At 38.2% G+C, this 23,320-nt stretch overlaps 2 protein-coding genes across 2 annotated transcripts in view; both read right to left on the reverse strand.

The window, feature by feature from the left end:
• Window positions 1-23,320, reverse strand: part of LOC311077827 (complement C3-like) — a 140,907-nt gene that overhangs the window by 110,285 nt on the left and 7,302 nt on the right. The gene's annotated exons all lie outside the window — the stretch shown is intronic.
• LOC311077853 (complement C3-like) lies at window positions 66-17,555 on the reverse strand. Its single transcript, XM_084106496.1, has 12 exons — window positions 17,416-17,555; window positions 9,340-9,464; window positions 8,664-8,724; window positions 8,405-8,491; window positions 8,075-8,278; window positions 7,418-7,493; window positions 4,720-4,872; window positions 4,468-4,527; window positions 4,082-4,169; window positions 3,944-3,992; window positions 3,732-3,819; window positions 66-1,160 (listed from the first exon to the last, which is right to left on the reverse strand). Exons 2-7 carry the CDS (start codon window positions 9,346-9,348, stop codon window positions 4,824-4,826), a joined length of 486 nt encoding a protein of 161 aa, XP_083962622.1. The 5' UTR covers window positions 9,349-9,464; window positions 17,416-17,555; the 3' UTR covers window positions 66-1,160; window positions 3,732-3,819; window positions 3,944-3,992; window positions 4,082-4,169; window positions 4,468-4,527; window positions 4,720-4,823.

Raw genomic sequence — 23,320 nt, forward strand, 5'->3', positions numbered from 1 at the left:
CAAATATAAAAGTTTCTGGATGAAAAATCTCATTGAACTTATCACACATTTCTTGAACCAACACAAATAAAGGCGTAAGCCTAGAACAGTACACAAAAGCATGAAAAACAGTCTCCTTTTGAAGACAGAAGGGACAACCAGGGTTTTTACTCGCATCCAATACAGAAATGAAAGAATTGACTGCAATAGCCCCGTGCAGAATTCTCCACTGCAAATCACCCGTCTTTTTTAGTAATGGTGTTTTATATAACACTCTCCATTCAGGTTTTACATCATTGCATACTTTAAAAACTGACCGCCAAAGGGTATCAATTCTCTTGTCAAGCATTTTTTTGTTCAGAATAAGAACACACATTTTATACAGATCTTTGCCTTTACAAGAAAAAAAATCAACTGAAAGGAAACCTTCTAGTTAAAAAAAAAAAAAACCCCTGAACACTCTTCGAAATTCGGCTGGATTAACATACATGGAAACAGGTCATCACTATCAGGGATACTAGCCCCTGAAAAAAAATCTTCCAATATCAAATTTTCTTCACTTGTAAAGGTTTCTTTTAACTTGTTTACAAAACGTGTCATCAAGCGCATAGATCTTAGTCCAAGTTTTTTTGTAACAGCCTCTATGTCCTTAAAATGAGGCCCAGTTAAGGACACTAAATGGCTCAACACCACCACTCCTGAGTTCTGTAGCACCTTACTGAAACCCTGCAGAAAAGTGGAAGAGGAAATGTCCAATCTAGCTTTGAAAATCAAAGGTTCATTCAAAAGCCAGTAAATGGAATGGCAGTTCTCAGTCTTCTGGATGTGAAAAAGACTCCAAACTTTAAAAAGGTTCTGATAAAAAGAAGACAGATGCGAGAGGTCCATACTTTTGGGGTCCATCAAAAAAAGGGCTTTATCCAGAGCAAAACCTCCAACAGTACGTAGTAAAGCACAACTAATGGCCCTCCAGCTTACATTCACTGGCCCATCGAGAAGTCTTTGTAGAAAAAGTATTATTCGCATTATTCTCTCAAATAGTTCTGGATAAAGTGTGTATGTACCAGCAGCTCACCTGGTGAGCGATATTCATACACAGTGACTGCAGCAGGTTGAAGGAGTCCCACATTACGCATTTTGTGCATTCTGAAGGAAACTGTTTTTTTATTTTTATGATAAACCTAATGAGACAGAAATCAAAGCACATTTATGACAGTCACAAAACTTAACATTACTATTAATATTACTTAACATTACTATTAATATTAAGGCAAGACACCACAGGTGAATAAGGTATTTTTTAACTAATAGACAATCACCATACTTTTCCAGTTCATCAAGACATTACATTTTGTATTACAAGTTTTCTGAAATGCAGATGATGAAATACGCAGATGAGGCATTATCTAATTAAAAATGAACTAATTTGCATTCATTTCCAGGACTGAAATCAGAGCATTGGATAAAGCCAGGTTACAAATTCTTGGTGTGTGTAAGTGCTGCTGAAGTTGAGATTTCTGAAAAAGAAAACCTCACAAGAAATGTATTGCGATTTAAATCTACAACCTCAAATAAACACTTAAATGTGCATTTCAGATGTTTTCTTTCCACTAGTCTGAAATAAAGTCAACTTATAGAAGCAAAATCTCAAAATTGACCAGTGCAGGAAAAACAAACAATGGTTTTATGTGTTTTTTATAACAATGCATGGATTTAAAAAGTTTGTCATTTATTTGATTAAACAGATTTTGCCAGACATTGGTTAGAAAGATCGTCCTTTTCTACCATGTCTGCCATATTATGTATATAAAAAAATTAATTGGATGAATGAAAAAAAAAGTTCAGTGTATTAAAGGCATAATGACATGAGAAACCTAATTTTCTAATCTAATGCTCTTTTGACATACAAGATGTCATTGTACCATAACAAATTGTGTATGCTTAAAAACTCAAAACTTCCTTGTTAGTCCATAAACAGCTTTTATAGAAACCAAGCTGCAAAAACGACCCATTTTCACTTCCTTTTCTTTGACATCATAGAGATTGACATGGACTGCCTGCACACACAGATCTACTTCTTCATCATGAGCTCTTTGTCTCTGATCACTGACAGATGAAGTGACAAGCAGGAGAAAAATGAATCAATGAACTAAAAATAACATTAGCTTCAAAAGAATCCTAATACTAGTAAAAGTTTATTTCCAACTATTTGAATGTCTCAATAGAGCATTATCTGTTTGTTCGGTACATTTCACTGTGGATTCAGATGATCTCTGTTGGTCTGTTGTGTCTTTCAGAAGAAGTCAGTGGAGTTTAGTGTCAATAAAAGCTCTTTTTGCTTTTCAGTTATGACACTTACATTATATTTACAGTTCACTTCTACACAGCAAAATCCCCAGAGTTAAATTAAGGGTATGTTTACCCAAAAATGGTATGCTTAAATCTGAGAAGTTTTTCCTTTGAGTTTTCCACATACAGACGACACCATTGTCAAAACGATCCCCAATCACACAGATCCCCCAAAGCGACTAAAATGCTGTATTCTGCTGACAAGGCCATTAGATGGCGATGAAACACTATAGATCAATCAAACGCACCTGATTCAACTCATCAGCTCATTATCACATGGGTTAATGAGTTGAATCAGGTGTGTTTGATTAGGGAGACAAAGAAAACGTGCAGTGTTGGGGGTCCTTCAGGAGCAGGTTTGGGAACCACTGCTATAGATTGAACATGTAATACGTATGTGCATGCAGTCATCATTTTCAGAGATTTGCATTTGTGTTGTTTACACGGAGACTGTTTTCAAAAACTTGCACTTTGAAACCAGTTTTCAAAAGTTTGCGTTGTCAGGCACCCACAATGCTGTTGTCGTGTAAATCAACAGCCAAAACGCATAAAACATTTTACGTTTTTAGCTGAAAATGGTGTTGTGTAAACAGCCCTTAACTCTGCTCAGAGTACATATGGTCCCACTCTAAAGAGTGTTAAAGTAACTCTGAATCAGAGTTGAAGCTAATAAAATAATTAAATGATTAATTAAGTGATGATTGAATGTTAGTGATGAACACCTGATGATAACAAGCAGAAATATAGTTGCAAGCAGCGATAAGGGGCCAAGCCCCTGAAGCAGCAGCAAAAGCATTGCAGAGCAGGAAGAGCAAAAACAACAGAAATTGAACATGCATAAAACAGCTGGTTCAGAAGTACAGGTAAAAATGAACTTAAAATGAACAGAAGTTCAGATGCGAATGAACAAAACATACTTACTTCAAATCCAAGAGAAAGAAAGATTAGTATAATACTTGAATAGCAAAGATAACAAAGAAATCGCAGATTTAATGTCTTCTTTTCTCTTCAGTTGATTTCATCTAAGGCTGTGGCTGAAGTCAGTTGTAGTTCTTGTGTTTCGCTTTTATTCTGTTCTTGTTGTTTCTCTTTCCTTCAGTGATTCTGCTTGTTAACAGCAGGTGTTCCTCATTAATGCTCAATCATCACTCAATCAATCACTTAATCATCTCTTTAACTTTAACTCTGACTTAAGTGTTACTTAAACACTCTTTAGAGTGGAACCATATCTGAGCAGAGTTAATTTAGCTCTGGGGATTTTGCTGTGTATATAATATTCCTCATGATGAAGTTTTTCTAGCTTATTTGCAGTTCACTTAAATAGTCCTGGAGTGTGATTTTTTATAATATAAATATCTGCAATGTATATTTCTTAATATGTAAATTTCATATCCTCACAGCACCTCTGTTGGACCTCCTTCATGCTTTTGAAATCCTGTCAGTAAACCGACATCCAGAACAGTCCTGGCATCTGTTGTTTGGTTTTTGTATCTGTGGAGATAAATAAATCTATATAATATATTATTTACAGGTTTATGAACTCAGTCCCTGTTTGTGCATTAAAACAAGAAGAAACTTAAACTTGAAGAAGAAACTTGGTCATATTTTCACTCACAGGATTTCCACAGTAAGCTTGTAGCTTTCAATGGCTCCAAGGAAATGTACTGCATGGAAAGATAATTCAAATACTGATATTACACACTGCGAGTTTCAGCTTTACAGCTATGAACAATGAAACAACTTTCGATCTTACCGGCATGCTCGTGTTCCATTTTAACACTCAAATCAAAGAGTTTACAGTCAGATTTCTCAACAGGTTTGGCATAATACACTGTGAACACCTGAAAAAGGCCCAAAACACTTTCATATACATTATGTCTTTGTTTTACATTTATAATATTAATAATGTTTATTTCCCAAACAGTAGAATAGACAGACAGACAGATAGATGATAGATAGATAGCAAATGAAATGAAACTCGATTTTTAGTTTAGTGCATGGTATCTTTACAGTAACATACCGTAGATTACAGTAAATAACTGTACAATTAACAGTAGTTTTAATTAAAGTTTTACAGTTTGGAAAACTGGAAAATATGTAGTTTTTTTTTTTTTTTACAGTGTAAACACTCAAACTCACTGTGAGAGTTGCTGTTCCAGTTCCTGTTGCAGTCACGTTCAAGTATTTATTTAGCCAGATCTGTTGAATGAACATGTGCAGATAATTGTGTCATCAGAACAATCAAATAAATGATGTAACAGTTGATGTGATCCATTGAAGTTGTGTTCATGTCATGAATGGCAAAGCTTCCATAATTCCTCATTCACTGCAATCTTTAACTTATTTTGTCATCCGGAAAAGGAAACAAAACCCATCAGCAATGCGTTTTACCTGGTCTGTCCATGCAATATGTACACTCTGTCTTTTAAAAATCCATCTGGTAGGTCTGCTTATTCCTTCCACTGTGAGCTCCACATCCAAGCTTTGTAGGTTCTTTATCTCTGTATGATATTCAGCCACGGCCTGGAACACCATGATGGTCGCCTAAAACAGGAGCATCCAAATATGACTTTTCTTCTACTGTTTCTACTTTAAGACAAAAGGAGAAATTCTGAAGAATGTTTGTGTCAGATATTTTCACATAAAATGATCACAACGGTATAGTAAAAAAGTACTTTTGCATCCTTTTTAAAGGGGACCTATTATGCTCACTTACAGGTTCATTGTTTGTATGTATCTACTATAATACATTTACTTCACTTAAAGGGATAGTTCACTTTGAAATTAAATTTTGGTATGTTTTAGCTTACCTCAAGGGAATCCAAGATGTAGGTGTCTTTGTTTCCACAGTAGTTTCAATTTTAATATTTTTAGGTCAAACTGTTCTTGTCTGTCAGTCATATAATGCAGGTCTATGGTCACTATCTCACAGAGAAGTCCAAATTAAACAATTACCCATCGTAAGTACACATTGATGGCCTAAGACACGAAACGAGCGGTTTGTGTGAGAAAACGAACAGTATTTATATCGTTATATTGTTTTTACCTCTTGTTTACCTCAAGAGAGATCACTTACGACGCTTTCCGGCGCTTGCGCAGACTAAGCCAGAACGCACGCACACGTCACACACCACGACACCAGGAAGCGTGTGCGCCCTCAGATCACTTGGACGTGGTTGTGTACAAGAGGTAAAAACTATATAAATACTGTTCGTTTTCTCACACAAACCGCTCGTTTCGTGTCTTAGGCCATCAATGTGTACTTACGATGGGGAATTGTTTAATTTGGACTTCTCTGTGCACGCTCTTTGGGATAGTGACCATAGACCTGCATTATATGACTGACAGACAAGAACGGTTTGACCTAAAAATATCAAAATTGAAACTACTGCGGAAAAAAAGTCACCTACATCTTGGATGCCCTTGAGGTAAGCTAAAACATACCAAAATTTAATTTCAAAGTGAACTATCCCTTTAATGTTCAAAAATATTAGTTTCTTACAATATTCATTGTTGCAGCGCACATTTTCACCCTCTGTTTTAGCTTTGGTTTCTTTAAAATCTGCCTTTCAAAAAGCTCAGTCTGTTCTGATTGGTCTGGTCTTAGAGCTTGTGCTGGAAATGTAATATCCCTTACCATAACCAGTGAGTATCAGCTCCAGAGGCTTCCTGAGATGCTGTAAACACATACGCTAACTATGGCATCAGTGTTGCCATATCAGTTCGAGTCTGAGTCGGATAATGACAGTCAAGAAGAACAAGTTGATCGATCCGAAGCACCTCCGTAAGCACGACTTGTGAACCACTGTTTCTTAAGTTCATCTGCTTTAGGAAAGCCGCAGTAAGGGGGTTTAAATTCAGGGTGGAAATAACAGTGTCTCTTGGACGTGGTGACAGCACACTACTTACTAACTCAACCAGGCCTCACTCCTTTTTTTGCATATGCATTGGGCGGGAATGTTAAGTTTTAGTAAACTTTAAGCTAAAGTTCAAGTATATATTTGGTCATCATTATGCTGATCAACATTTCATCTAGTTGGGCAGTTTGACTCTTGTCGTTTTATGGGAGTTTGTTGTCTTTGAAACAATGTTTACCAAAACATATAATTAGTTGCAAAGGAAGCCAGCATCAAAGATGATCAGGTGAAGTAATATTCAGCATCATAAAGTAGAATAATTCACTTATCTTATCCTTGGCCAAAAGTGGTTATTTATTATTAATAGACTATATTCACCAACAATACTTTCTTGCAACAGATCAGATTTTTGATTAAAAAATGAAATTTTGAAAAAAAAAATTTTTTTTTTTTTTTTTAAAACAACCCACACACACCTATATACATTTGGATGCTGCATTAAACATTCTTAAAAGGAAAAAAATATATAAATATAATAAATCAACTCCATAGCTGATTCCAAGTGATCAAGGGCTTAGGATGTTCCATTTCAGCCCTTTGCAGTTTCCGCCAGTAGTGGGCACTCATGCATCGTAAGCAATGACGTACATCCGAGTGAACGAGACGGAGGGAAGTTAGCGAGTGAAGGGCATGACAATTTTGGACTGGAACGCAGCCATGGTGAGCACAGATCCACACTTCGAAAATCCACTGGAAATAGTAGACCACCTGGGGACTTCTGGCATCCTCTTTTCAACATACTTTGGGACACACTTATTTTAATCTCACATCCTGCAGGGAAGGACTAAACAAGGGGGCGTAGTAACAGCAAACAAGGAGGCGGGACGAGAGGAGCACATGGCCAACACAAACAGAGTCATGTGCTCAGGCACAAGACAAGCAAAGAAACATGAAACAAAGACAAAACAGACATTGCTATCAGGGCAGGACACTGAAAGTTTTGTAGTTGAATGTGTGCACAGCCTGTTTGATTAAGTAAACCACTTTTATTTTGAGATTGTATCTGATCTGGATGGGCACATGGTATTAGTTTTTAAAAAGCCTTATATTTGACTTTAAAAACACTTCAGATACCATATTATTATTATTATTGTTATTATTATAAATAATAAAATATGTACCGCTGGAAAAATTAGACATTAATTTCTCCAAAAACACAGAAATGAATTTACCATGCGCTGCTCGGCCTGTTTGTCCAGGCGGCGTAGGATCCATCTGATTTACGGAAGCTCAGCTGCCGTTGATAACCTTAATAATGCAAAAAAAATAAAAAATTACAGAAAGAGTATTTGTCTTTGTTTATCATTTATATGTATTTATATTTATAAAATGTCGTGATGCTGAATCCAAGATTTTCTTAAGAGTTATCTTTCAGGGTTTTTTTATTTATTCAAATCATACACTGCGTCCAAAATCGAATTCTTCCTACAGGTATATTGCATGCGGAAAACAGTACGCCAACAGAGTAGTATGTGCGGATGCATAGTATTGGAAAAACAGTAGGCAAAAAGTCCCCGGATGAACGACTACTACTACTTAGATTCTGGAATTTGCATTCGATGGACACTACAGACAAATGGGATTCGATTTACTATCCCATGAGGCCACGGGAGAGGATTTATGAATGACAGTGAAGCGACGCAGCTGTCAACATGGTCAATGTAGTATGTCCGAATTTCATTCATACTGCCCATATTTATACACTATATAGAACATACTCTTTTAACGGTCATGAAGTTCAAATATTTAAGTGTATTACCAACTCAAACAGTACGTGATGTCGGACGCAGCGATAGTCAGATTCTGTGTATCTGTTGTATCCTGCTGACCTGTGTTGATATGTTTAATGGCTTCATTACGCTGGTTCATGCCAACAGTCTCCCACTGATTGGTGATGTCCAGATAATGAGTGGCAATGACAGGTAGAGTCATGTAGATCATGTTTGTCTCTCCATCACCACGGGGCTGGACAATAAACCGTCCCATGACGTCTCCACTGATGGCCTGCTCGACTGTCTGAGAGATCTCTTCACCTGGAAGGAAGAAAGAGGAAATGCAGGCAGAAAATTTTCATTTTCTGTATTATTCAAGACATGAATGAATATGTTGTAATCAGATGATTGTAGATCTATTAACCTTACTAGGTCTTTTTTTCTTACTAGTGACTGTGACGAGCCAGTAAGCAGGTGTGTCTTTAATCCGATCCCGTGGCATTTCAGGTCTTATGACTACATGTTGCTTTCCACCTGGGGTGAAACACATGGGACATGGGAAGTGTGAGGAGTCATTAGAACTGATCATAGGAGAGACATTTTGGATTGCTTTGGTGAGTATCGAGCCAGAAAAAAAGCAGATGATTGTGATCTCTTGATTAGAATGATAATGGTTATCATTTCTGTGGTTCTCAATAAAACTCACCGGTTTGAGCAGGACTGAGCTCCATATTAAATGTATTTAACTGAACTAGCACACCGTCAGACTAAAACAGAGAGAAAGAGAGAGTTAGCAGCCGATATAATGCAGGTTTCTCATGGTCTTCTACTTTTCCAGCATCTTGAAATGAGTTCAGTTATGAAATGGGTTATCAGTTATCATCATTATCATTATCTTGTGACCAAATCAAGTGAAATCCTCCAATTTCTATTGACCTGATATTTCTCTCTCTCACTCACACACACACACACACACACACACACACACACACACACACACACACACACACACACACACACACACACACACACACACAGGTTATTTACAATCAATCTTGTCCAATGAACATTAAATATACATTTGGTAATTATGCAAAAGTGTACATTTGGTAAACTATTATACTTCATGGGGAAACTGAACAAATCCAGGTAGAACAATTTGATGTAGCAAGAAAAATTATTAAAGGGTTAGTTCAGAATTGTCATTTTTGGGTGAACTAACCCTTTAATAGAGCATGTACATGCATATCAATAATTGGAGCACAAAACAATAGTAACAAAATTAGGTTTTAAATGAGCCCTAACTGAAACTTAGAACGAGAGACACTGAATCAGATCTAGTTGATGAGCATGTCAACTATTTCTTGCGATGGTTTACCCACCGTTCCCATGAAAAAATGCTGATGTGAAAGTAGTTCTTGGAGTCTCCTTTGGGAATGTAAGCGTGAGCGGTCATCGTCTTCACTGCCTGCTGTTCATCTCTTAATTGTGGATCTTTGGTCTTTGCCTGAAAAGAACAAATACACTGTTTTCTGATGTGCTGTGTAGTATATACTCCATTGCTTGTTCAACATATGTTAACTGATCTATTTTCCACCAGTTCTTCAGTGAAAGTGACTGAACATTAGTTGAGTTTGCAGGTCTTACACACTGTTAGACTTTGCCGCAATTTTACAGTTACTTACCGCAAAAAAGCCCAGTAAAATACCACTTATATTAATTACGGTTAACTACTGTAATATGCACTGCATTATGGGTATTTCTTATGAAATTTACAGTAACTTACTGTATATGGAATTTACAGTACTTTACTGTTTACGCAAAAGCAGTAGTGCTACTGTAAATTATTTTTTGAAGTTTGTATATGCATATTGTATTTATGTTTTAGGCATTAAAATATCATATGATAATGTTTTATATTTTTCCCCCCATCTTGTTCTGCAGATGAAAATCATGAATCTGCATTCTCATTTTAAATTTTTGGATTATGAAACACTGGATGTTTAAAAGTGAAATAAAATAAATAATAATAAATAAATAAAAAACACGTGGATGGAAGGATTTCAAATTAGTTCTTAGTGAGAGACCAGAGTCATTTTTATATTAGCATTTTCACCAATAACAAAACAAATAAATAAATATATTGTACAATATATATTAAATAAGGCCTATATATGTACAAAAATTTACAACTGGTTCCCATACAGGCAATATAAATGATATAAATGTATTTTTATTTTATTTCAAATTAATATAAACTTCATATATAAAAACTTTGCTTACACCTCACAAAATTTTAATTGTTGCAAAGCCCTGTGTGACGTCACGTGTCGAGTGCGCGCTCATAACGGACGTCCCTGCTGAGAGTGGACAGAGAATGTCTAATAGGAAGAGAATTGGCACTCTCTGCTTACTTCCGGTTTCTGGACTGGCTGCAGTAACACGTCTCTGTCCATGCGGGGGCGCTCGCAGGCGAGTGCAGAATGAATGGAGGTCTATGGCGAAAAACCCTCAAAATCCACTTTTCTCAGGATATAATTTTTTGTCTAGTAATTTGAATGTTGTATTCGAAAGGAGATACAAAGAAATTACACATTGCTGGGTGTTAGATTTTTTAGAGTCACTTATTTGGTTTAAAAAGTCTTTTAAAATTTCAATGACGTCAGAATGCTGACGTCATTAGCAGAATGCTAGCGTGTTATGGGCAACAACAACTCAACTTGTAAGAAATCGAAAAGAAATAAATACTCGTTCATTCAACTTTCGACCTATAACACATGTTGAACTTGCAAAACCTACAATAAAATCTGAGATTTCTCAACGGCAATCGGGTGAAAGAGACACATTTAGCCGTCTAGCCCCCTAGACTCCCATTCATTCTGCACTCGCCCGCGATCACCTCCAGTGGAATTCTAATGGAACTGCAACCAAGATCGATACAATGGGGCTAATAGGAAGTGCCAAGGCTCTCCGTAGACGGGCTCTGGAGTGGATCGCTAGACGCCAGCTGGGGTTTTTTTACTGAACAAATTTATTTTATAAGTTACTTTTACAAAGTAAACCATTACCAATATCAATTAAATATAGCTACATTTATTAAGAAAGTAAATAATAAATTCTAATAGGCTTTTAATAACAGCTCACAGGACAGTAATTTTCCTCGAAACTGCCGCTTTAATATCCCATTAAATGCCATAGAATTGACTGACTGCCTTTTCCAGTAGATGGACCCAATCTAATATTTACACAAACAAAGGTTTTCTGTTCTTTTTACGACCAGTTATGACATATTTTACTCGTCAGTTAAATGTGTGGTGTTTTGAAGCAAGTTAGCCTCGCGCGTTTTCTCAAAGGCACTCTCTCGCGCTCTCTCTGCCCCAGGCCCGGTACTATGGGGGTGCTATGCACCCTCAAACACAAGCCTCGATTGATACTGTTATAATATATTGGCGAAACAGATTTACCAAACCAAACGCTCCAGTGCATTATTTGTGCTTATTTGTTTTCGAGCTCTGGAGAACGCATGAGTTTTTATTCAGTGCCGAATTATGCAGGCTCGCGAAAACTCTCTTTAACAAAGTGTAGACACGATGTAAGAGATGTGACAGCTACGTATAAATGCTGGATTCACTCTGCACAGGACCGAATATGACATGTTAAAATAGTAAGGCATTTAAAGCAATGTAAAGGCAGACTAATTGAAAAATATTCATTGCAAAATATATTTGTTTTTAATTCTATGCCAATTGTTGGTAAAACTGTCATCTGATTGTGTAATTGATCAATCTAGCAGTCATCCTAGATCTGTCATTTATCATGTTCATAAAATATAGTCATTTGCCAACAATCATTGCTGAAAAATAATGTTTCTTCTATTTCTCTCTTTTCCCTGTGTCAACAGGAGCTAACTACAGCCCAAAGGCTCTTTTAAGAGCCTCAGCACTGAGCATCTTTGGCTTTGTAAGTATGTTTTGACTAACTATCAGATGCATTATGTGATTAACATATTGTAATGCAGAACTTGCAGCATAACTTTTTTTAGGAGCACTTGTGTGAATCAAGAAACATTTCTGATTATTTTCAGTTGTATACTTCTTTTTCAGGATTCTTTGAATAGAAAGTTCAAAAGAACAGCATTTATCTGAAATAGAAAGCACTACTGTTCAGTCAGTATTTTTTATTTGATTTTTTTTGGTTGTTGAATGAAATTAATACTTTAATTCGGCAAGGATGCATTAAATTGACCTAAAGCAGTGGTTCTCAACCTTTTTTGGGCCAGCGCCCCCTATCCAATATCCAAATCCCTGAATGCCCCCCACCCCCAAAATAATGAGCGACCTGGAACGAGTGAGAGTTAACAGATGAAATAAGTGCAAAATTGTCTTTTATTAATACAATTGAACTGTACTCCACAGTGATTAATCCAAAAAACAAGTTATAAACTGCATTGGCATAGCAATACCAGTGTTTCTCACAGGATTTTTGGTAAATCTGTGGTGGGTGGACCTTGGGCCTTCTAGGGGGGTTCGGGGGCATGCCCCCACAAAGAAAATTTTGTGCATTTTAATGTTAAATTCATCAATCTGGTGCACTTTGAGAGTTCAAAATTAAAAGTGCCAACCCATATTCAGTGTGCAAATTAAACAAAGAAAAATTCAAACCTCTTTTAGTTGTGTCTGTCTACATTACACTACTACATAATAATAGTTATAATATTAATCACATGACAGTAATAGCCATATGTTGTAAAACAAATGCACTGAAAAATAAAGGACGGTCATTAAAGCGGTAATGTTTGCACTTAGGTTTTATTACGCATTTAGGAGAGTATTGCAAGAAGCTGCTTACATTAACCTTACTTTCGAAAAATAAATAAATACAATCATGATTTTTCATGAAAAATTATGTTAGAATTGTAGGCCTAAAATACCAGCTTGTTTTCATCAATGGTATAATTAATACAATTACAATTAATTTGGTTTCTTGTGATTAATTTGTGTTCATAATCGGTAAAAAATCTTCTAACAAGATTAAACACATATGAACAATTACATTATTATTATATTATTAATTATTTTTATATCTTGAAACTACCCAAGCAGCATTTCGTGCTCAGATGTGACGGCGGAATGAATACATTACCAAAATGTGATTGCAGAATATATTTAAATTATCCATCAAATTGTCATTTTCTCCTTACTGTCTTGCGAGTTAACAATAATGCCTGACCAGTAAATTACTTGGTGAACAAAGAAAACATTTTGGCATTAGGGATTGGAATTAGTTAATGCCTAAAAATGTAAAAGTTTTACCTTATAAATAGAATAAAGTTTAATTGATTTTAAAATTCGTCGCCAGAGTGAATGGGAACATGATTTATTGAAAATATTTGAAAAAAATATAAGTGTTTCTTAAGTCAATACTTTTTAATGGCTTTTCAACTTTCCATTCCTCCGCTGCGTGATTCTGCACCACCGGATTGTTGTCAGCGCCAAACACATTTCTGAGCGCGTGAATGCTGATTCTTATCAGCGCTGGATTCTAGTCAGTGCTTGAGCGCTGGTCTATGACTGGAAAAATAATAGAGTCGTTGCAAAAGTAACGATAGGCTACATGTCGCATTTAACTGGAAGATTTTAGAATGTTAGGCATTCTAAACTTTTGAATAAGAAATAATATAAAGTCGTCAAAAAAATACAACTCGTCAAAACTCCGCGAATCACAAGCGCGCGCGGTGAGAACACTCACAGCACATACCCGAACTTGACTGCACATCATATTTTTGACATTATTAATACTGCTTTCAATCGTAACGCAATAGAAATGAATACAAAAAAACCTGCGTAGTGCCTACCAACAACACTGACGGTCGACTTGCGGTCAGGACTAGAGCGGGTGCGGACGGATGTTTTTTTTTTTTTTTTGCGCTGCTGAGGTATTCTTTCACGCGCACCATAGATGCGCGTGCACACACAATATGATGGATATCACACTCTGCGCATATGTTTTACAACATAATTTAACAAAAACATAGTCCTAACACTTTTTAAATAGCCCACTTAAAGTGTTTATTACAGCTAAATTACTAAATGCTTAAAATGAATAAAAGTAAATGAACAAAAATTTGCGTTACATATTTAAACTCGTGAACGCCCCCCATTAACGCCTGAACGCCCCCCTTTCAAAAATCTTGCTTCCAACGCCCCCCGTTGTTCGCTGAACGCCCCCTGGGGGGCGGTACCACCCCCGTTGAGAACCACTAACCTAAAGTGACAGTAAAAACATTTGTAATGTTACAAAAGCTTTCTATTTCAGATTTAAGTTTGAAGGGTCATAAAGTTACTCAGTGTACCTTTAACGTAATTGTACATTCAGGCAATTAATAGAGTTCCCTAACAAGGGATGTGCAATAAAGCTATACTATTTAAACTAACTCGACTGGTAATAACTGCTGTTGCACAAGTTGATTCCTCGTCTGTCTATGAACAAATTTAGATTAAATAAACTCATGACCATTTCTCACACATTTTCTCTGGGTTTTTTTTGTTTTGTTTTCCAGATCAGCCATCAGTGGTTTACCGTATGGAGGCCAGTCAAGACCGCACCCCACAGAACCTCGAGTTTAATTACACGTCAAAATCACTACTTCACAACAAACATAAATTACTTAATTGGGGAAATTGAGAGATGAAACCATGCTGATGACCTCTGTCTGTGGTGAAGTAGTGATTTTGACGTGTAATTAAACTCGAGGTTCTGTTTATACTGCAGGCCTTGATGCCCAATTCTGATTTGTTGGCTATATTCGTTTTTTTTTTGACCGTCCGTTTACACGTTCTTTCAATTGTGTCCCATATCTGATTCATGTGTTTACAATTGCCATACTATCTGAAACATTGCGCATGCTTAAGGGGTTAAATTATCTTACACAGATGGACAAACATGAAATATGCTTGATGCTAGCTCTGCGATGTATGCAAAGTTCGCCAAACATCACCATGATTATGAGGCGGAGGAGGACGAAAAGTGCCATCATTGCAGCCTGTGCACATGCTTCAGTTATTGTGTGCGAGAGAGGTCTCAGGACTGGTGGGAGCATATTGTGGCGAGCTTTAACGAGGAGCAGTGGGTCCGAAATTTTAGGATGAGCAAGCCAACCTTTGATATGTTGTGTCAATGTTTGTCCACATTCCTCTCCTACGACGACACAACGTTTCGACAGGCCATCCGTCCCTTTGCGGATGTGCATCGGGGTTGCTCTTGTCGGAGAGTTAGGAGAAGTAACCTAATGCCTCAGAAAATCCGATCAGCCTGTTTACATGACAGTCGCATTGGCACATATCCGATTTATATCTGATTTATTTCCACATATGAATGAGGCCTGAAACCGATCTCGAAATATCTGAATGCATGTGTTTTTTTTTTCCCTGTTTACACTATCATAGAACACATCCGATCTGTGTCACATATGAGCAAAAAATCAGAATTGGGTTACATTTCACTTGTAAACGAGGCCTTAGAGCTGTTACACTCTACATGAAAGGTCATTTTCAAAAATCCATAATAGGGGCACTTTAATTTTCCTTGCTTTTATTTTGTGATTATTTTAATTCCTTACTGTGTAAAGCACTTTTAATTGCCAAAGTGTATCACGTGCTATATAAATAAAACTGCCTTGCCTAATGTTGCATCACAATAAATAAATAAAATGGATGTAATTGATTGTGAGAGTGAATAAAGAATATGCTGATGTACATGGACTCAAGTCGCTTTTTTGGAATTTATTAAATTCAATAGCATTCATGTTAAATATAAATAATAAAATAGTGTAAAATGGGCATAATACTGTAAAATGAAATTGCGGTAAGGGCACCATACTGTAAAATGAAATTGCGGTAAGGGCATCTTACTGTAAAATTAAATTGCAGTAAGGGCATCATACCGTAAAACACATTTACAGTAAGCTACTGTAAAGGGGAACTTACGGTAACTTACTGGCAATAGTGCTGCCAGCAGGGCTGGACTGGGACAGAAAATCGGCCCTGGCATTTTGGCCCAGACTGGCCACTACATATGATCATAAACACCACCCATCTTTGCACGCCTTTGAATATGTTTTTGTTTAACTCCTATTCATTAAAACCGCTAATGCCATGTAATGAGTGAGTATAAACGAGTGAGAGTTAACAGATGAAATAAGTACAAAATTGTAATTTATTAATACAGTCGAACTATACTCCACAGTGATGAATCCAAAAAACAAGCTATAAGCTGCATTGACAGTGTTTCTCAAAGGAATTTTGGTAAAACTGTGGTGGGTGGACCTCTAGGGGGGTTTGGGGGCATGGTCCCCCTAAGAAATTTTTTTGCATTTTAATGTTAAATTCATCAATCTGGTGCAGTTTGAGGGTTCAAAATTAAAAGCTCCAACCCATATTCAGTGTGCATGTATAACAAAGAAAACAAATCAAACCTCTTTTAATAACAGTGTCTGTCTATATTACACTACTACATCATAATAGTTATAATATTAATCTCATGATAGTAGCCTATATATTGTAAAAAATAATGCACCGAAAAATAAAGAAAACTTTCATAATTAGTTTTGTACTAATTTCTAAACTTGAAAGAGATAAGCACATGATCTTTTATTTTGACGGAAACTGCATCGAGCTTTTATTTTGGCGGAAAACATGGATACAAACGTGTCTCATTAAACTTCTAGTAAATTGCTGTAATTGTCAACTATGCAGATGTGGAAATAATCTGTAACCGGGTTATGGGTTCCTACACTCATAGCCAAAGTGTTTTGAAAGTAGTTCTGCTTACCGCGGACTCTACGTTACACTTTCTCATCTCTCTCTCCTGATCCTCCTCACTATCCTCATCATCAGCCACTGGAGCTGATGAAGGTCCTGCTGCTGCAGAAAACATATATATCTTGACACATTTTACAGCGTCTGCTTGAAGGGCCTGTATCTATTTTTCACGCTATTTCTCTGCACATTCCTTGCGTTTCCTCTCCATCTCTCAGACTATTTTGACAGCACACACTTGACACTGCACGCTCGCTCAGAGCCCAGAGGGGGAGGTGTTTAATGATGTGATTGGGCCAGCCCAGTGTCAATCAAGATAACAACCAATGGGCCGCTGATCTACGCGTTTCATGGGCCGGTCTGTCAGTGGAAAAAAAAACTAACGCTTACTTTTTTTTTGACCAATGCATTACACCGGCACTAACCCAGCGCTGTCAATTAAACAAAACAAAACGAATGGGCCGCCGATGTACGAGTTTTATGGGCCGTCAAAAAAAAAAAAAAAAAAAAAGTATGAGATGTAGGCCTATCGGCCCAAAAGCACGTCGGCCCACCGGGCATTTGCCCGGTATGCCAGATTACCAGTCCAGCCCTGGCTGCCAGTAAGTTACCGCAAAAATACGATAAAATGTCTAACAGTGCAGTGATCTGCAGTGTAGAAGATCCTCCTGGAGTGTTGACGGTAACCTTTGCAATGCCATTGGCTGTTGTTTGACCTCTGACCCCTCCAGGATTGACCTCCACTTCCACATTCTCAGCAGGAGTCTGGTCAGGATTTGTTATGTAAACCTGTTATATATAAATAATATATTTATGAAATTGTTCCTTAGTTCCTGCAACCCTTCAGGTTTGCAACTGTCTAGTAGGGATAGGCGATATGGCAAAATATATCTTTATTTATACATCTATATAAATATATAAATGCCACAAAAGGAAAGAAAAGACTATCGCAACTTTCGTTTCATGCAGACTTTGTCATATCGCACACATCTACTTAGTCTATGTAATGTTTATACCGAGACACTGAAGGGCATCCCAGGTTTGAAGAATTGTGGTGTTTTTTTTAAGTGGATGGTGTACGGTGACGTCACAATCTGAATGCCTCTCCTTTCTGCTTCCACCATTTCACTGCCTGAAACACACACACACACACACACACACACACACACACACGATTAGCCTCTCATATAGAAGAAGAAGAAGAAGAAGAAGAAGAAGAAGAAACCTTTATTTATCCCACAATGGGGAAATTCGTTTGAGGAGAAAAATACAGCATGACATGAGGAGAGGTGAGGAGAAAAAAAGGCAACCCCCAGACTATGCTCCTGTAAGGAGTACAGTTTGGGAACAGTAAAAAAAACACCTCAGCAACATTAGCACATAATCAGTACACTCTACAACATGAACACACAAGACTTGCAACAGGGGAGGGGATGGAGGTAACCCAGCACAGGCAAGCAGCCATCCGGTTCCTGCAGCCATACTCGGCGCTGGTCACAGACCCGTCTGTCAGACTGGGGGTACAAAGCGTCGAAGGCGAGGGATGGGGGGTGGGGGAGGGTGATTGTATATCTGTATATATGTAAGAGTTCGTGTATGTGTAAGCCTGGAGAGTCGCTACGCCTGGCATCATAATCTAGGTGCCTCAGTCCGCAGGATGTCATAGCGATACACAGCAGTTGCCATGGAGTCAACCTTGATCAGGTCCCAGACAGAGTCAACAATCAACAGGTGTCAGTGGGGAGTGGGGGAAGGAACGCAAGAGCGTCTCAATGCAGTGCTCTTCCGGGGTAGATGTTGTTCCAACAGCAGCCTCAGCCAAGGCCAGTGCTGGTAGAGGGGGGCCGAAAGCAGATAAGATAGGGATTGTTTGGTCTTGGGACGAGTAGCCGCATTCCAATTTACACAGCTCCTGGTCCATTTGGGTCTCCGAAACGATCCATTTGCCTTTGCAAAGCTGTGAGCTTCTCCATGATGTTATCCATATTGTGGTTCATAGACACAGTCTGAGTGCTGACAGCTCTGCCCACTGCTTCAATCATGATGGGCAGCCTTGTGGGGCTTTGGACAGCTGTCACCATCTTCTTAATTCCTCGATAAACCAGGGCAATGCCTAATCCAAACAGCAGAAAACCTGTTATCATGGTTCTGAATAGGTAGATATCTTCAATGTCCTCCACGGAAAGAGCCGCCAGACACACGACCCGCCACCTCTCCCACGCGTCCATCGTGTAGCCAGCTGCGAACGTTCCGGCAGGGCAGTCAGGTTCCCCCGAACCCAAGCTTCTCGTCGAGAAGATGGTGTCAATTGCGTTGAGAGACCAGTTGATCAAATCCATAATTTCTTAGTTTGGAGAACAGTGCGGAGAGAGTCTCTCAAAGTACAAGACAGTAGACTAGATGAGACGAGAGGAGCAAAGCAGGGGAGGTAAGGGAGAGGAGGGGAAGAAAATGCGACCGCCTTCGTTGAGAGCCAAACGAGAAAACATTGATATACATTCACACACAGGCATATAAACATACAGATGTACAGTATCTGTTGAGTCTTACCACTTTCTTTTAAAAGACTGGCTGAAACATAGATTGATCGTCCAACCAGCTGCTTAATGTCTGGAAAGGTCTTAGTGATCATCTCCCTGCTCAGTTCTGCTGTACCTTCTCCTTCACTAATCTATTCATATATAAGAAAGACATTGACATCAATCTACAAGACAAGGTAAAAATGTATTTAATGTTTTATGTCACTCTCTAGGTGAAGAGAAATGAGACTGATCCCAGCTTGTAAACTGTTTAATGTCTCTCACCTGAACTTTTTGCAGAGAGGCAGGAATACTTGTTTTCTTCTCTCCGTCCATCACACCAAACATCACAAACGCATTTCCTTCCACCTTCTGTCCAAACAGGTACCTATAAAAGCACATACAATTTCTGCTGTAAAAACTGAACAGTGACGACAACTGCGCTTGATCCACGTCCACTTTCATTACATAGAAAAAAAGCAGCTTGAACGTTTGTCTAACTACCTTCTTTTCTTTTTCCACAGTCATACAGGTTTTGAATGACATGAGGGTGTAATTTTAAGTTTTGGACTATTTTGAACTATTCAATTAAGGAGCTCTTTTCCTGGTCTGACAGACAGAATATATATTTGCTGGTGTAAACCAGAGGGTTTTAAAGTCAAAGAGTGGAAAATAAAAAATGCTATAAAGTAATAGTCAAGAGCAATGAGTGATTCTTTTCCTCGACCTCAAAGAAGGCACTAGGAGATGCTCCTCCTCGCATCCAACGGTTAATGCTCCGCCTCCAGAAATACAGTCTGACGTTTGAGTTCACTCCAGGGAAGCACCTGGTAATGGCAGATGCACTCAGCAGAGCATCTTTGAGCCATACAGGATCAAGTAACACGGAACATGATGTACAGGTTCATGTAGATTGCATACAAAAACACCTACCAGTGTCTGAGGATAAATGGAGACAGATTGCTGAAGCAACGGCAGACGACCGTGAGCTACAAGCTGTAATAGACAAAATCCACCTGCCAGGAGATCAGAGGTTGCCAAATCCATATCAGAGCTTTAAAGACGAGCTGTCAGTTGTGGATGGTGTGCTCCTGAGAGGTGAACCGATTGTCATACCTACCTCCATGCGCTCACAAATGGCAAAACTCACACATGGGGGACACTTAGGCATTGAGAAATGCAAGAGACGTGCAAGAGTTTTGATGTATTGGCCGAACATGAATAGGGACATTGAAGCACTGGTGCAGCGCTGCGAGACATGCCAGCGGCACAGGTACCAGCAACCTAAGGAACCCCTTATGGCCCACAGTAAACCTGAGGAATCATGGAGAAAGGTCAGTACAGACTTATTTCACCTAGCAGGGAGGGACTACCTTGTCATCCTGGAATACAAGTCAAACTATCCTGAGCTAGCAATGCTGACTAATACAACAGTACAGCAGGTGATAAAACACACTAAAGCCATCTTCGCAAGACATGGAATTCCGGTGACTGTGGTGAGTGACAATGGACCACAGTTCAGCAGTCAGGACAACAGAGACTTTGCAGAGACTTATGGGTTTGAACATGTAACATCAAGTCCACTGTACCCACAGTCAAACGGCTTGGCTGAAAAAGGAGTGCAGATTGTAAAGCGTCTGCTACAGAAAGCTGCTGAGACTGGAGAGGATCCTTATTTAGCACTGCTAAACTACAGAGCATCCCCTCTTGAATGTGGACAGTCTCCAGGTGAACTTCTCATGAACAGGAAGCTGAGAACACGGCTACCCTCAGCAGAACACCTGCTTCAAAAGAGACACGGAGATTATCCAAAGATAAACAGCCAGAGCAGAGCCTATGACAGGAATGCCAAACAGTTATGTCCAGTGGAACAAAAGGACACGGTACGTGTCAGATGTGATAGAAAATGGGGACCTGTAGCGAATGTCATCAAAGAGACAACACCAAGATCCTACGAGGTACTTACTGAGTATGGTAACACACTGCGAAGAAATTGCTGTCACCTGCTGAAAGTGCCAAGCACCTGTATTGAAAGTACAGACATAGCTATCTCTGATGGACTAACTGAGCAAACACGAGTAGAGAAAAACTCACCTAGCTCTACAGTTGTCACTGAAAACATCACAAAAAACTCACCTTCCACTGTAAAAAATGTTCGTAATTTTAACAGTAAAAAACGGTAAAAAAGCAACGGAAAAAAAATGTTAATTCCTTAACGGTATGTACCCTTACTATATACAGTGAAAAACTGTAATAGCTCTCACGGGACATTTCATGTAATTTGTATTATTATATTATTGTAGTATTGCCATAATGTTTTACGGCATTGAACTAAAGTTTACGGTAAAAAACTGGCAGCTGGTTGCAGGCGATTTACCGTAAAAAATATGGTAGTAATATTTTAGGTTTTACGGCAGTGATCTAAATATTACGGAAAAAAACTGGCAGCTGTGGTTGCCAGTACTTTACCGTAAAAAATACGGTAGAATTTGTTTTTGCTTTTACGGCACTGAACTAAAGTTTACGGTAAAAAACTAGCAGTTTGCAAGTGCTTTACCGTAAAAAATACGGTAGTAATATTTTAGGTTTTATGGCATTGAACATTGAACTGAACTTTTATATAAAAAATAAAAAATAAAAACCTGCCAGCTGTGGTTTCCTGTAATCTTATTAGTGAGAATTACCAGAGGTTCAGACGTTGATGCTTTATTGAAAATAATAAAGTTTGAAGTTACCATTATGGAGATGAGTGTTTGCTTTAGTTGGGCTCTTGACCCTTGACTTTTTAACTTTAGATTTACTCTGACTGCCTTAACTGTGTGGTAACAGTTATACAAACAATAACACAAATGTTATGGCATGAAAATCAGAGAGAAAATGTGACCAGGTGATGATGGCAGGTTAATGATGTCATAGTGTGGCCTGATTCACTGATCTCATAAAGAGTCTTATCTCTCACTTTATGAGCAAAGTGATAATGTTAATTATAATATTAAAAATAAATATTTCATATTATTGAGTATAATATCTCTGTAAGCCAGCAGCGAGCAACAGATAATCTGAAGAACTTTAAAAATACATGGTTTTGAAACCTTTAGAAAAAACTTTTTGAACTACTGCTTGATTTAAACCAACACAGACATCAAGATTCAGCGTATGAATCTCAACAACGGTGACAATCAACACAATAATCAGATAAAACTCTGAATATCACAAAACAAGCTACTAAAAAGCTGCAACAAAAACAACATCAAAAATAAAAGCAGATATAATAATAAAAGAAAATACTAAGGCAATTCAGCATAATGTATTCCTGCTGCAATGCATGCTGGGAGATACTGATGAGTTTTGATTGGAGGCTCCATCAAGTGCACTGCACTTTTATCATCACCATTGTTGAGATTCATACGCTGACTCTTGATGTCTGTGTGTGTCTGAAAGATAATGCAGTTCAAACCTTTATTGTACACAATGTTTTAAAAATTCTTCTGATTATCACAGCAATGATGGATCACATGCTGTAGAATCATAGGGCTACTACAATCAATAATGTAAAATTAAAGCTGCAGTTGGTAACTTCTGTAAAAATGTATTTTTTACATATTTGTTAAAACTGTCATTATGTCCTGACAGTAGAATATGAGACAGATAATCTGTGAAAAAATCAAGCTCCCCAGGCTCCTCCCAGTAGTCCTATTGCCATTTGCAGAAATACACCACTCCCGGTAAGAAACAACCGATCAGAGCCAGGGGGAGTGTCTTAGCAATGTCAATCATGCTTGTGTACGCGCTGATCACCCCCCTCTCTCGCACGGCACAGCGCGCACCGTCGTTCAAAATCAAGATAGCCGGTGTGCCGCGCAGCTGTGCTAATGGCCTCGGACAAACAACCAAAACTGCCAATTTCTCGAGTGGCACCTGCTCATGCAACAAAGACAGGTAAACGGAAAAAGACCGATGACGATAAACAAGCCCGTCGGAGTCCATTGACTCAGTGTCAAAACTCTAGCCGCATAGCATACAGATAC

The sequence above is a fragment of the Abramis brama genome (genome assembly GCF_963993115.1).
Source record: "Abramis brama genome assembly, chromosome: 2".
Lineage (NCBI taxonomy): Eukaryota > Metazoa > Chordata > Actinopteri > Cypriniformes > Leuciscidae > Abramis > Abramis brama.